The sequence below is a fragment of the Tenrec ecaudatus genome, chromosome 2, assembly GCF_050624435.1.
Source record: "Tenrec ecaudatus isolate mTenEca1 chromosome 2, mTenEca1.hap1, whole genome shotgun sequence".
In the NCBI taxonomy this organism is placed as follows: Eukaryota; Metazoa; Chordata; class Mammalia; order Afrosoricida; family Tenrecidae; genus Tenrec; species Tenrec ecaudatus.
Genome location: NC_134531.1, coordinates 209761244 through 209777022, shown reverse-complemented (window position 1 = coordinate 209777022; position 15779 = coordinate 209761244). Strand labels below are relative to the sequence as shown.

The 15779-nt window shown below is 51.9% G+C and overlaps 1 protein-coding gene across 1 annotated transcript in view; it reads left to right on the top strand.

The window, feature by feature from the left end:
- PDXK (pyridoxal kinase) overlaps positions 1-15779 on the top strand; it is a 29470-nt gene that overhangs the window by 1407 nt on the left and 12284 nt on the right. Inside the window, exons 2-3 of the mRNA XM_075542237.1 lie at positions 12905-12959; positions 15466-15570. Coding sequence (XP_075398352.1) covers positions 12905-12959; positions 15466-15570 — 160 coding nt within the window. The remainder of the gene's footprint in view (positions 1-12904; positions 12960-15465; positions 15571-15779) is intronic.

Below are 15779 nucleotides of genomic sequence, written 5' to 3'. Positions count from 1 at the left end.
GCAAGAGCAGCCACCTCCAGGGTGGGTGGGAGGAGACCGGGCAGACCCGGGCTATGACAAAATCTGAGGACTGTAAAGAGACGGGCATTCGTGTGGAGAAAGCTGGTGGGAGCATGGTGCTGGCGTGGAAAAGTAAAAGGCCCAAGGCCCAAAGTGGAGCCATCGAGGCCAGTGGCGGAGCTGTGCTTGAGGCTGGTGCTGGGCTCTGCCCATACTGCCTCATCTTGGAGTGCTGCCTCCAGCCCAGTGCCGAGGGTGCCCCATTGCCTGAGCATTCAACTCCTGCCCAAATGGCCTGCTCCAAGCCTTGGGGTAGGCATAGCAGGTAGAGTTGATGGATCCCGTGTACAGAAATGCCATTGTGCTTGGTGAGCAGGATAGAGTCCTGAGACCTGGGAACCCAGAGGGTGTAGAGTCAGGTGGGACTGCCGTTTGCTCCCAGGGAGGGCAGCACCTTTATTGAGGCCCTCTTCTCGATGCATTTGCCCCCACTCTGGGCTTGCCCCCTCTGGTGGGCAGCTCAGCTTGGGGCCCGTGGTGGAGCCAGTGTCTTGGAGCTCCAGGTACATGCACTCAAAGGCGCACTTGGAGGACCAGAGTGCTCTGATGAGTCTGGGCAGCCCACCTGGGAATGTACTTAAGGACAGCTGCGGTTGGTTCCTCCCTGAGTGTTCTAGCTCCCTATTCATATGTGGGCAGGTGCTCTCAGTAGATGGAGCATGACTATGGAGTGTCATGAGGTCATGCTGGTGGGTTCAAAGTGGCAACGCAGGTGGGAGGGGCTGCGTGCAGTCTTCTCCTGATTTCCATGTGCCTTTGTACATGCAGACCTGGCGTTGAAGGGGATGCTTCTGTCCTCCTGTCTGAACTCATTGCTGCCTTCCCATGGCTGGGCAGGTGTTAGTAGAAGGAAGGGTCCCGACCTGTTTACATGTAGATGCTTAGTGGTCTCATCTGTAAAATGGGGTGATGCCGGCCATTTCAGGACCAAGGGGAGATGAGGACTGCAGATTTCCTCCAGTGCCTGGTGGTGTGGAAAGGAGGGGTACCTGCCCTGCTCACATGCAGGAAGATCAGATCTGAAGACAGGGCGCATCTGTTGATTTTGGCTGGCATGAGTGTGAGCTGAGCCGCCACTTCCATATGGCCTAGTGGCGGGCCTTGAAAGCATGCCCCCGCCAAATCTGGACCACAGCACGAACCAGAAATATCCCCGTTCTCTTGGTTCTGCCTGGACCAAGCTTGGCTTCACAATCCCCAGGAGTGTCTGCTGAGTTCCCACGTTGGAGGCCCCTGGGGCTGTCAACCGACACCACGCAGCTGCAGCTTCCTATAGGATTGGAAGGGATCTCTCACAGTCCTGGAGGGCAGGAATTTAAATCCAGGGTGTGTCCACCCTGAAAGTCCTGGGAAAGCTTTTCTGAGCAGCCACCCCTTGGTACCTGGAGCCTGAAGCATTCTTTGGCTTATAGTTGAATCTTCTGCTCTCTGGCCCTCCCTGCTCTGTGTGTGTGTGTGTGTGTGTGTGTGTGTGTGTGTGTTGTCTGTGTGTCGGTGTGTCAGTTCAGCCTAAGGCTTCACTGGCTATTTGCTGTCAGGGCCTTCTGCCCTCTCACTGACCGCCCTGCAAAGACCCTCTTTCCAAACAAGATCATATTCACAAGCACTAACCCGAGTGGGGTTGGAGCCAGTCTTTCCAGAGGGTGGTCTTCCATCGATAACTGTGTTCTGGGGTCCCAGGCTGACCCTTTGCTCCCCCCACCAGGGCACTTTGGAGCACTGTTTGAATGGGGAGAGAAACAACAGGTGAGGATGGCTCAGAAAATGAGGCTGACCAGTTACTTTTGGTCGGATTCACTGGAGTGGGAAGAGCCTGGAGAGAGAGCCTTGGTTGCCCCAGCCCAACCCAGCCCCAGCCCCAGTCCCAAGCGCCTTCTGGCAGCAACTCAGAGGGCTTGTGGCCTCCAAGGTGGGGGACATGTTCTTAGTTTTGAGAAACTTCTTGTGCCTGAGAGCTTGGGGCTTCTAGAGTAAGGTGACCAGATTTTAACACCGGTAAAGCGGGACACCATTGATAAAACTCATATCCTGGTGAAATAGCCACATGGCAGCCGAAAACCGTATACCCTAGCTTGTCGTGCACTCTTTTAAAAAAATCTGGACTTTTAAAAAAATGCCGCGGGACAAATTGTTAAACATTGGGACTGTCTCTCCAAAAGCAGGACGTCTGGTCACCTTACTCTAGAGTCTAGAGGCATGTTCTTTCACATGGCTCTAGTATGAGGAAGGGGAACTTAGAAATGGAGCAGGTTCTGGTTGTGGCCCAAAGACCCGCCCCTGCACTGCCCAGGGCAAGACGGGGAAATGCCTGCCAGGTAGCTTGAGGAGCAGAAGTTTTCACAGAGTTTTAGGAGTGAGGGGACTGGCTTATTGGACATATCCATAAGGAGAGGTGGGACAAGCCACGGAGATTCCAAAGATTTCAACTGAAAAGCTAAACATAAACAGTAACTTCAAAAATCTTTGTGAAAGGACAAGGGAGATCGAACAAACAAACCAAACTCACTGTCAACATCAGCTTGATGCATCCTCTTAGTGAGTCTATGGGAGTAGAAAGCCCCACCTTTCCTCCTAGGGAGCAGCTGGTAGTTTTGAACTGCTGACCTTGTGAAGTGCAACCCAACACACGACCATCATGCCACTGAGGCTCCACAAAGGAGTAGCTTTCCTCTATTTACGTGTCTTGAAGGGGGATTGGGGTAAATTTCCTTATTTGAGTGTGTTCCGGCTTTATCTGTCTTTGCCATAGGCCGCCTGCTGCTCCCTGCCTTTTGAGGTTACCAGGGAGATAGAGCAGGGCTGTTGCCCCTCCACCAGTCGCTCTCGGGGAGAAAGACAAGGCTTTCTACCTCCCTAAAGAGTTACAGTCTTGGAAACCCACAGGGGTCCTGTAGGGTCACAATACGCCAGAACTGACGATGGCAGGGAGTTTGGTAAGGCCTCCACCTGTGGTGCTTTGTGACAGGAAATGTAGGCTCAGAGGATGGCAGGCCGTGCTGCTGTTCTAGAGATGCTCACCCAAGAAGACGTTTTGACTTCTTACATCCAAGGGAAAGCAGCCTCCTCTCTCTCCTGCCGAGTGGCCGGCGATGTCAAACTGCTGTGCTTAGCAGACCTAAGCATGACCACTAGGCCACCAGGGCTCCTTACAGGAGAGCATCATTCTGGAGGTCAGGGTAAAATTTAGGAGTCTCTAAGGGAGGATCTTCCCTTCCCTGGCAGATTCTAGTGGCCTCAGGCACTCCTTGGTTTGTGGCCTCATCATTCCAGTCTCTGTCTCTGTCTCCATCTTCACTGGGTCTTCTCCTTTATCACATGTCATTGAATGTAGGGCACACGGGGGAAATCCAGGATGACCTAAGGGAGGTCTGACTAATACCATCTGAAAGGACCTTTTTTCCACGATCACAGGTATGGGCGGGGGTATATTACTTTTTGAGGGGTAGGAGGGCAGACATTTCCATCATTTCAGGTTAGGAGGCAGCTTCAGAACAATTTGAAAGTGGCCTAAGTTTAGGGTTTAATTAAAGGCCCAGATGGAGATGAAATCAAGTCCCTCATGTTTGAAATGGAGAGGAGCAGCCAGGCAGCAGCTCTGCCCCCGAGAATGGCAGCGAGCCCCTTTTCTCCTTCTCCTGCAACAGCCATTCGGTCAGACGTGTATGTCAAAGGGAGCGGTACCCAGGGTCATCCGCTTCAGCCTGGTAAGCGAGGAGGCAGCCTCCTCATGGGATTCATTGGCTTGGAAGGTTAGGGCCATGGTTTCCTGGGACATCCCTGTTCCATTTGTTGTGGAGATAAGCGGCCATCTAAGCCACAACAGTTGGTCTCTATTAGCCTGGAGTCACAGGAAGAAGGAGCCTCAGGACCAGGAGGGAATGGACTGGGTGGCTAATGGTCACCATGAGTAACTGCGGCCTCCTTCGCCTTGAGACTGCAGTGTCATCTGATGCCCATTGCTGAACATTTGGATCAAAGATTCCATAGAAGACTCTTCATTAAAAATGGGACATTGTAGAACAGAGCTTCATATTTTACTGGGCTGTAGGCTTTCTGGAGCCATGGAGGGTGGGTGAAACCCACCCTGAAACCGATGCCTTGAGGTTATCTTTAAGCCTTAATATGAAAAATATTCCCTGAAGCATTCTTAAAAAGGAATGGTTGTTCTGCTTGTTAAAAAAGAGAAAGCTCTGCCTTGAAAGTAAGCTTGTGTAAGAACCATTTATACAGGACAAAGAGGAAACTTTCTACATCTCTAAAGAGTTACAGTCTCCCAGGGGGAAACTAAGGGCATGCAACAGAGCAGCAAGGGGAGCAAACCAATGCAGTCCCTGGAGTTACCAATGTAGACTTTGGGGCCAGGACATTGGCACCTCATCAGACTTGACCGGAAAATACTCCTAAAGGTCAACAAACAGACCTGGAACTATTTATAGGCTTTTCTTTTGTTGTTGTTGTTTTGTTTTCTTTTGTTCTGTTTTGCTCTGCCTTGTTTTTGTGCTTATTCTTGTCTCTGCTTGTACATCTAGATAAGATAGGTGGGGTAAACAATCCAGAGGGGAAAACAACAGGACTGATGGTTCTGGGGGAACATGGGAGAGGGAGAGTCAGGAGAAAGGTAACAGATGGACACTGGACCTCAAGTTAAGTACTCTCTCAATTCAAGAACACTGATCTAATAACCAGGCATTCCATGATGCTCACTTTCCCAACTTGATCACTGAAGACAAAACGGGGTACATAAGCAAATGTGGTGAAGAAAGCTGATGGTGCCCAGCTATCAAGAGATATAGTGTCTGGGGTCTCAAAGACTTGAGGATAAACATACAGTCATCTAGCCGAGAAGCAACAAAACCCACATAGAAGAAGCACACCAGGAAGGACCTTGGGCCTCTACTCAAGCACTCCCTCAATGCATGAATACTTTCGTTTATTAAATTGGTACTCTATGATGCTCACTCTCCCGACACAACTGCTGAAGCCAAAGTGGGTGAACAAGTAAATGTGGTGAAGAAAGCTGATGGTGCCCGGCTATCAAAAGAGATAGTGACTGGGGTCTTAAAGGCTTGAAGATGAACAAGCGGCCATCTAGCTCAGAAGCAACAAAGCCCACATGGAAGAACACACCAGCCTGAGTGAGCGAGTGATCCCAAAGGGATCAGTTATCAGGCATCAAAGAACAAAAAATCATCATATCATTGGCTGCACACCTCCATGATAGGATCGCTGAAGACAAATGGGTGCGTAAGCAAATGTGACGAAGAAAGCGGATGGTGCCCGGCTATCAAAAGAGATAGTGTCTGGGGTCTTAAAGGCTTGAAGATAAACAAGTGGCCATCTAGCTCAGAAGCAAAAAAGCCCACATGGAAGAAGCACACCAGCAAGTGCGATCACGAGGTGCCAAAGGGACCAGGTATAAGGCATCACGCAAAAAAAAAAAGAATATGTGTGTGTGTGTGTGTGTGTGTATATATATATATATATATATATGTATATATTTATATATATACCACATTGAATGAAGGGGGAAGTGAAGAGTGGAGACCCAAGGCCCAAGTGTCGGCCACTGGAGATCCCCTCATAGAGGGGCTTAGGAGAGGAGATGGGTCAGTCAGGGTGCAAGGTAGTACCGACGAAGAGCACAGCTTTCCCCCAGATCCTCGATGCTTCCTCCCCCCAACTACCATGATCCGAATTCTACCTTGCAGGGCTGGATAGGGCAGAGGTTGTACACTGGTACATATGAGGGCTGGAGGCACAGGGAATCCAGGGTGGATGATACCTTCAGGACCAAGGGTGTGAGGGGCGATGCTGGGAGATCATAGGGTGAGTGTGTTGGAAAGGGGGAACCAATTACAGGGATCCACATGTGACCTCCTCCCTGGGAGAGGGACGACAGAGAAGGGGGGGAAGGGAGACTCCGGATAGAGCAAGAAATGACAAAATAACGATGTATAAATTACAAAGGGCACATGACGGAGGGGAGAGCGGGGAGGGAGGGAAAAAAAAAAAGAGGACCTGATGCAAAGGGCTTAAGTGGAGAGCAAATGCTTTGAGAATGATTGGGGCGGGGAATGTATGGATGTGCTTTATACAATTGATGTATGTATATGTATGGATTGTGACAAGAGTTGTATGAGCCCCTAATAAAACGTTTAAAAAAATTAAAAAAAAGAAGAAGCACACCAGCCTGTGTGATCAACAGATGGGATCAGGTATCGGGCATCAAAGACCCACAACAAAAAATCATATTAATGTGAATGAGGGGTGTGTGTGGAGTGGAGACCCAAAATCTATCTGCAGGCAATTGAACATCTCCTTACAGAAGGATCACAAGGAAGAGATGAGCCAGTCAGGGTGCAGTATAGCAAAAATGAAACATACAACTTTCCTCTAGTTCTTTAACGGTTCTCCCACCCTTATGACCTCAATTCTACCTTACAAATCTGGCTAGACCAGAGGATGTACACTGGTACAAATAAGAGCCAGAAACACAGAGAATCCAGGACCGATAAACCCCTTAGGGCCAATAATAAGAGTAGCGATACCAGGAGGGTAAGGGAAATGTGGGGTGGGGAGAGAAGGGGGAACTAATCACAAATGATCTACATATACCTACCTCCCTGGGGGGCAGACAACAGAAAAATGGGAGACAGGTCAGTGTAAGACATTATATAATAAATTATCGAGGGAGGGAGGGTGGGGGAAGGGAGAAAATTAGCTGATACCAAGGACTCAAGTAGAAAGAAAGTGTTTTGAAAATGATGATGGCAATATATGTATGAATGGGCTTGACATGATGGATGGATGGTGATAAGAACTGTTTGAGCCCCGAATAAAATGATTTAATAATAATTTTTTAAAAGTTACAGTCTCAGACCCACATGGGCAATTCTACCGTGCCCTATAGTCAGTTGTTTCGATGGCAGTGAGGCTTTGTTTGTTTCTATGGGATCAGATTGACAACAGCAACTCATCAGAGTAGATGGGACCTTAGGCAATGTGTTGGTGTTAATGTTATGTGTATTCCTCTCAGTTTATGAAGCGGCCCCAGTGCTTCGCTGTGTGCATTGGTTGTGCTCATAAGTCTTGCAGCTGAGAACCAGAGCTTTGGACATGGTGAAGCATGGCTGCCTGATATTAGTCCAGTCGGGAGCTGGAGACACGGGATAGCAGAGGCCCACTGAGGCCATAGTCTCATCTTCATGCAGGTGACTGGGGCTCTTACCTAGTCACTGTCAGAAAGTGCCATCTCGGGTAATACAGGCATCTGTGTGTTGTTGCCAACAGACTTTTGGCAGTTCCTCACCCGGCCCCCGGTGACTAATCAGAGTCTTGGGAAATACAGGGAAATCCAAGAAAACCCTTCCCGCTCAGCTGGCACACGCATCGTGTCCTCTGCAAGGGGGCGGACCATGCCAGGTGCCGCACAGTTGCTGTGATGAGGAGGTAGATGACGATTTTCTTTGAGGACAGTCGGCACAAAGCCCATTCCTGTGACGCAGAGCAGAGAACTGTCCCAAAGGTCCAAGCTTGCCAAGCGGTTCCGCTGCATCCACTTGAACACAGTGGTTCCCACTCCACCTGCAACCTGGTATTGGCTGGGAGACATGTCGGCTGCCGGGTCAGGTGCTGGGAATACAGCCAAGCTAGTGGGTTAGCCAAGGGAGTGCCTCGTCTCCACTCGAGGTGTCTCGTCCTGACCCTGTAACCAGGGTGGTGCTAAGAGGGGCTGGCTCGGACCCTGGGCGGCTTCAGGAGGGCAGCTAGCCAGGACAGGCTACTTGGAGGTCAGCGAGACTCCCTGATGAGAACTGTCTGATCAACAGGTGGGAGAATGGCCAGGCAGAACTCATCCCAGGTGAGGCCCTGAGTTCTCACAGGATTGGTGAGGCAAGGCAGGGCGAGGCAGGGTGTCTGGGCAGACAGGACTGGACCAGAGGCTACACCAGGTGAGGAGCATCGCGCTGGCAACAGCGGCACACCTCAGTAGTGCCCTCTTTGTCCAAGGACTTCCAGCTGGCTCCGAGGTGAGCTCATGGAGTGAGTGGCAGGATGACCTGCTCGGCTGCTCCTGGCTGCATTCTTTGTGACCCATGGAGCAGGCCCTTGGGCACAGTCCTGAGTCTCACTAGGATTTCCACCCCCCCCCCCCCCCACCCCGTGAGCCTGGACTTCAGTTAAAAAGGAACTTCTTATCTTGAAGGAAGCTCTACAGACCCTTCCCGGGCCATTCCAAAGAAGCCTGAGTTGGCGGGGTGGGGACGGAACTGGGCTTGGGGCCTGACCAGTAGTGGTGGTGGGAGGGGCACTGGAGGGTGCGCAGAAGTCTTCTGACACTTCCCTGGTTGGGATGGAGGAACCATTTGGGAATGTTTCCCCAACTCCTGCTGTTCCTGGGGTCACTTGTGAGGGGCCACAGCGGTGTTTGGGTGAGGGCTGCTGGGCGGAGTTCGTGGCTGGGTCTCTCCTGTGAGTGGAGGCAGTGGTGATGCCGGAGAGGCGGGTCAGGTGCCGGGAGTTGGGCCCTTGAGCCGGTGGGGCTTCCCCTGGGGAAGGTACCCCGAGGTCTGAGGCAAAGGGTGGGGGTGGGGGGAGTGTATGTAGGAGGGCTTGGGGAGGGGGACACATGTGGCTCCAGATCTTTATTGCATCCTGGGTTCCTGCTCTATTGCTCTTTATTGCAGAACGACTAATGAGTATTTGAACGCGTGCTCCCCAGTTGCTCATCTGCACTAATTATTCCAGATGTTTCCCCTTCATGTGCCTATTACAAGGCGGGGGTGGGGCAGGAAGTTGGAGCTCTTTCTGAGTCATTCCAATCAGGCTTGTCTGTGCCAAGGATGCCTTTGACCAGCCTGTGCGAGTGGCCTGAACAGCTCACTCCATTGGCAGGGGGCAGGGGCTTCTTGTAGATAGTCACATGCCTGGGCTTCCTATGCTGGCTCACACAGCAGCCTGGCCTAGAGATTGTGTCTGTCTGCCAACAGTCTGCACTGCCTTGCATGCAGCACACATACGCACACACACGCACACTGTGCATGGTGCCCCCGCGTCTGCACCGCTTTGTATGCAGACACATACACATGCACACATACGCACACACACTGTGCATGGTGCACCCACGTCTGCACTGCTTTGTATGCAGACACATACACACACGCACACTGTGCATGGTGCACCCGCGTCTGCACTGCCTTGCATGCAGCACACATGCACACACACGCACACTGCATGGTGCACCTGCGTCTGCACTGCCTTGCATGCAGCACACATGCACACACACGCACACTGTGCATGGTGCACCCGTGTCTGCACTGTTGATGTGTGGGGAGCATGTCTGCCCCCTTCATTTGGCCAGGCCTTAAAGCACAGGCTGTCCGATGGCTGTAGTTCTCGCTCGAAGCACTTCTGGTTCGAGTTGCTCCTGAATCCCAAAGGTGCTTCTAGGACTGAGAGCCCGCCTCTCTCCTGGGCATTGCTGACGTTTATGCAATCAGACGGCTTTGCTTTCCTCAGTAACTCGAGTGGAGCAATGGCTTCCCTGTCGTTGGTGAGAGAGACTTGTCCACCAGCCCTCTTGGCGAAGAGGCCGACTCTCCCCTAGTAGCAGTTGGTGCCACAGAAAGGGAACCTGTGTATCACTCACCTTGCTCCTTTGGGGAAACACTTTGCGTGTGTGCTTGTTGGGGTGGCAGGTCAGCCAGTTGGAAACTGCTACCGGAGACCTGTCTGGCCTGACCTTCTCTCAGGCTGGCCATCTCTTGGGGACAGCTTCTAAAGTGCTCCCCACAAGGCAGCGGAACCCCAGTCCCGTTGCTCTTCACACACACCTCAGACAGAGAGGGGCCAGTCGGGGCCAGGGGATGGGCCTGCGCACAGGGAGTCTCTTGAGTCAGGTGAACAGAGGCCCGACTTTGGGACTGTGACTTCGGGAGTGTCTTTGTCTTGTCTTGTTTTTTGTGACTGAGACGGATCTGGCAGTTAGAAGACTGATTTGGGGCTCCTGGGGAGCTTTTTGCCATCTCTTTTAGCATATGTGTGCTATTGGAGGGTCTTGAAGAAACTGAGCCGATACCAAGGGCTCAAGTAGTAAGAATGTGTTTTGAAAATGATGATGGCAACATAGGTAGGTACAAATGGGCTTGCCACAGAGGATGGATGGATTGTGATAAGAGCTGTAAGAGCCCCCAGTAAAATGATTTAAAAAGACGAAGAAAAGAAACTTGGTGCTCCTGTGGTCATGGGTGGTGTCTAGTCTGCTAGATTTAAAAATGGGCTTCTGTCCCTCCCCAAATGAGCCACGGTCCTGTGGGTCATGGTGGTGCCACCTGCAGTGTTTCCTGTGAGGGTGTCGGAGGTGAGGGGGAGCTTGGGTTGGCCCTGACACTGTGTGACAGACAAATAGTAGGGAGGACGCAGCTACCTGCTATATTTGTGGGTGTTGATGCTAGCCAGCGACCAGCCCACTCCGGCTCCCCAGGAGACGGGTCAGCAGGTTCTGTCAGACCGGGTCCGCTCCAGGAGTCATCAGAACAATTCTTCTAAGAGATAGCTACAATAAACCTTTGTCGAGCCAGGTCTGGGAGAATTGGATTGGAAAGGCCAACGGGGAACCCAAAGATTCTGTGGAGGAGACATCTATGAGCACCCCAATACCAGCTTTACGAAGCACCACTAGGCTGGTGGGGTCTCAGAGAAGAGGCTGGAGGTAGGAGGACTTAGAGAACTGAGAGGCTGGGCTCTGGCTGTCTCTCGCCTTGTGCCGAGGTCTGTAGGAGCGTGGGACGGAGACACCCTGCGCATCATGGCAGAGCCACCAGCGGACTCGGCTCCTGCTAGGGGAAGCTGTCGCCGTGACCACCGACCAAGAGGAGGGCTGTCCTTGGTGAAGCACCACTGGAAACAGGCTTCTGGGAGGAGTCCTTACTCTCTCCCTCCCACAGCCCCGAGGATCACACTTTTTGGACAGTGGCTGCAGGGAGCCAGATCCCAGCGTCCAGCCGAGTGAAAGGGTGGATTTGAGCTGAGCCTGCAGAAGCTTCTTCCCCTGAGGCTCAGCCTCTCCGCGGCATCTTTTCTCCCAGCCTGGCTCTTGGTCTTGCACATGCAGCCTGGGAGGTAGACTCGAGCTGATGCTCACATGATGCTTATTAATGAGCCAATTTGGCTCCTGGAGTTTGAAGTGGACATGCCAGCCTCGGGACTTAGCGCTCTCTTCCATTCAAAAGCAGAAAATAGCAATTCCGCTCTGGGGAAGCTTGCCAGTTCCAAAGGATTCATGATCCACACACAGAGAGGCAGTGGAGCAGAATATTTGGGGAGGGTTTTCAAGATTTGTGCCGTTGTGACTTCAGATCTGTGCCTTCCGAGTTTATTAGAATTTTAATCGGCGTACAGCAAGCCAAGAAGTCAGGTAAAGTGCATTTGCAAAATACCTGTTTAACATTCCTTTGATCTCTTTTAAGTAGCAAGAAGCTGGCTTGATTCTTTTTTTAAAGTCCTTTGGTGAATATAAATTATAAGTGTACGGTTCAGTGAACTCCCTCAAAGGGAACATGCAGTACAGCGAATTCTCACGAAGGGTAGCGATCAGCCACATGAAGATATGGACCACCAATGCCTAGAAGGCCCTGCTTTCCAACACTGTTGCCCTCTCCTTCCTGGAGGCCACCACGCCCCCAGTTGCTGACAGAGAGGAAATGTTGCCTCATTTTTAACCCTTCAGGTGGGACTTGAAGGTCGGGTGGTTGCTGTTCAGGTGACAGAATTATTCTGGGACACGTGGGGCCTCATGCAATGGAGGCCCCACGACAGGTGGACTTTGCCTCCCATCTGGCAAAGCAGGACCCGGGGCTGAGTTATCCTCCAGGGCTGAATTGTCCCCAGTGAAGGACGGTCCATGTTGTTGGCTTAGTGTGTTGAAACCAACCCTTCGCTGGTGGGCAATCTGTGGCTGAGAGCATGCCTGTGGACCCCAGGCTTGGGCGGGGGTCCTTCTGCCCAGGGGGTTTGTGTGCTGGGTCCTGGGCTACTCCTTCATTGGGGTCAGGACTAAAGCCAAGTCCTTGCAGCAAGGACTAGCCATGAGCTAGTTCCAACGTCTCCACAGAGGCATCATCTCCTGTGCAGCTTAGCCAGCTGCCTCGGGCTCTGTGGCTCTGCCCTGCTGGCTGCTTGCTCTCCAGCATCTTTTCTGACCAAAAGAGGTGAGGCCTGTCACTGGGTTCAGCCACCCTATGAGAGTTACATAATGTGTCGTCAATTTGAGACTTAAGAGCGAAGGGGTGGCGTTTAACTTGTCAATCAGGCCGCAGCTTGACCTGATTTGGAGGCACTGAGGAGATAAATAGCTCGCTGGAGGTGTGATGCATGCACACTCCCTGAGAGACATTCCTGTGGACAAGCCACATGGAGCTACACTAGAGCTCTGGAGCTGAAGGGGCCAGGTGGAGACCTCTGCCAGTGCTGAGATGCTTCCACTGCCACTGGATCCACAAGACTTTGCACCCACTGGCCTGTGATCTTCCTGCATTCACATCATTGCATGTGTTGTGTGAGTCTGAAGAGGACTTTATAGATTGGTATTGGACATATGAGCTAATATCAGACGTATGGACTTGATCTGGACTGGGCTGGGATGTTTTCTCAATATTCAGTTGCTCTTGTAAATAAAGCTCATGAGTGTCTAAGAATTTGTTTCTCTAGTCTACCCAGACTGACACACACCCTGTTACTACTCTGTCACCCACCCCTGCCATGGTTGTAAGGGTCAACTCCAGGACCTGTGTGGGATAAATGCAGGGCAGGCTCTCACACACGGTTCTGTTTCTGTCTCTCACAGGTGCTGGGATTCGAAATCGATGCCGTAAACTCTGTGCAGTTTTCAAACCACACAGGTAATTCCTTGGCCAGCGCAGCCAGGCCATTGCTTTTAGTCCGGCGGCGATGGAAGAGTGTGTAAAGGCATGGGAATGGTGAGAGCACATGTGCCGGATACAGTTCATGATAAGTGCCATCACTCTGTAAAATCAGAATGTCAGAAACGATGTTCTCAGGGGTCTATCAGAACGGTACCCCGGAGTCCTTGCTGTCTAAGTAAAACATGGAGATGAGCTTGGGTGTTTGCGTGAACTTGGATGCTAAGTCTTCCTTGGCTGTGGAAGTCTTGGAGCAGAATTACGGGTCATAGTGCTTAGTAAGGCCCTATTAAAAAGACCCAAAAGCTCACTGCCATCGAGTTGATGTCAACTCCTAACGACCCTGTAAGACAGGGTAGAACTGCCCCTGTGTGGTTCCAAGACCTTAACTCCTTGCGGGAATAGGCAGCCTCATCTTTCTCTCAAGAAGCAGATGGTAGTTTCCAAACTACTGACCATGAGGTTAGCAGCCTGACACCTAGCCCCCATGCCACCAGGACCTGCAGAAAGGTTCTGGTGGCGCAGTAGTTAAAGGCCAGTATTGGAACCCATTGGTGGCTCTGCTGGAGTCGAGACCTAGTGACCTGCTCTCCTCCCAGAGACTTGTTCAAGACACTGCCTCACGAGGGGGACCAACGTGACAGGATCCTCAATCCAGCATTCACCCTCTCTGCCTCCATGCCTGGGAAGCCCTTTACTCAGAGAAGAGAGGTGCCCAGAATACCTTCACCAGGGAGCCCAGCTCTCCCCGGCCACAGCATGTTGCCCAGGCAGGGCAGATGGCTCCCCGCCAGCAACAAAAGCGGGGTTGACTGGGTGCCGCGTGTGTGAGAGACAAAGTCACTATGTGCCCGGAACAGGAAGTGGCCTGTCTGATAAGAAACTGGGTGAAAGGATTCCTAGCTTCCTCACCAGTGATTGCCCTGCATCCAGGCCTTTACCTAGGCAGCCTGGATGGGAAGACATGAAAGCAGACCACTCCCCAAAAGGATCCTTTCCCAACGCAGCTGGGCTCCCCTTCCCTCCCCACACCCACAAAATGTCACGCATGAGGGCCTTTGGAGAGTAGGTGTTTATTGTCTGTGTGGGCATTGGTTATGCATAACTGAAAGGTCAGCAGTTCAGAACCACCAGCTGCTCTGTGGGAGAAAGACGAGGCTGTCTGCTCCTGTAAAAAGTTGCAGTTGGGAGAGGTAGGAAGGAAAGGAGGGGAACAAAAAGAGGGGCTACCAAGGGCTCGAGTAGAAAGCAAATGTTTTGAGAATGATGATTGCAGCACATGTACAAATGTGCTTGCCACAATGGATGGATGGATTGTGATAAGAGCTGTAAGAGGCCCCAATAAGAGGTATTTAATTAAAAAAATAAGAGTGACAGTATTGGAAACCTACCCTGCCCTGTAGGGTTGTTCTGAGTCCGAATGGATTGATGCCGGTGAGCTTGGGATTTTGGGGGGAGTGTGGGAAGGCAGGAGACTGGATTCGGGGCACTAGCAGGGCTGGACTCTGCTTTCGGGGAGGACCTGGCCTGTGGCTGAGCTCCTGCTATCCAGCCATTCGCATGGCCTCTGCCTTCCACATGCGTGTCTCTTCCTTCCTAAGACACCATGCAGAGGGGTTTGGGTTTAGAAACCCCCTTTCCACCCAGTATGGCCTATTAATGTTAGTGTCACCTTCACAAGTAAGGAGGTAGAACTATGTAACTTTTTTTTGGTGGGGGGGCGCACAGTTCATTCCACCCTAGTCAGTGCTGACCCTCCAGTGGTCGATGAATCCAGCCATCCTCCAGGGTCTGCATGTCCAGCTCAGAGCGGCTATTGGAAGGATTCTTCATGGCTTCAGGGACGTGGGGACTGACCTTCCAAGAGTAAGGTTCAGGGTGCTTGTGGTACAGCCTCTCTGGGTTTCAGTTGGCCCATCACACCCAGTCCCCTGGGGTGACTGCTGCTGGGGTGCTGACATGTCTGTTTATAGGGGTCGAGCCTGTTGGGGCCCAGAGTAAACTCCTAGGCCTGGGGCATTCTGATCCACATGGTCTCTGTCATTTGATGGAGGTCATGGAGCAGGAATAAGTGGCTAGCCAGTAGAGCAGGCCTGTGCTATGTGGATTTAAACACACACCCCCGCCCTGAGATGCACCACTGCAGAGGGGTGTCCTGAGTGTGTCCCAGCTGACAGCCCTGCACACACACTGAAGGAGAGGTGGATCCATCTGTGCTGTGAGGGAGCACGCCATCCTTGCTGCATCTCAGGACCATGGAAACACCGGGCACTGTTGATGCCCGGGTGAGTCATGAGCCCAGCAAGCTACAGACCATAGCCACTGTGTTCTCACCGTGGGCCAGGAGCGTTGGGCATGGCCAAGCAGAAAGACAGCTTGAGCTGGCCCTGTGCCCCAGCGGTCACATTTGGGCCCGCAGGGTGTGTGGACACTGAGTGGCTTGAGTGTAAATGCATGATGCCTGAGGTCCCCTGCTCTCCCCCAGGCTACGCCCACTGGAAGGGCCAAGTGCTGAACTCCGATGAGCTCCATGAGCTGTACGAAGGGCTTCAGCTGAACAAGGTGAACAAATATGACTACGTGCTCACAGGTAAGGGCCCAGAGTCCTCTCCAGTCCCGCCCCACATGCCCGTCAGGGAGGGACAGTGTGTTATTCTGGGTAGAGAAACAAATCCATGGACACACATGTGTATAAGGAAGAGATTTCTATACAAGAGCAATTAACATTGAGATAACATCCCAGCCTAGTCCAGATCAAGTCCATAAGTCCAATGTTAGCCCATAAATCTGACACCAATC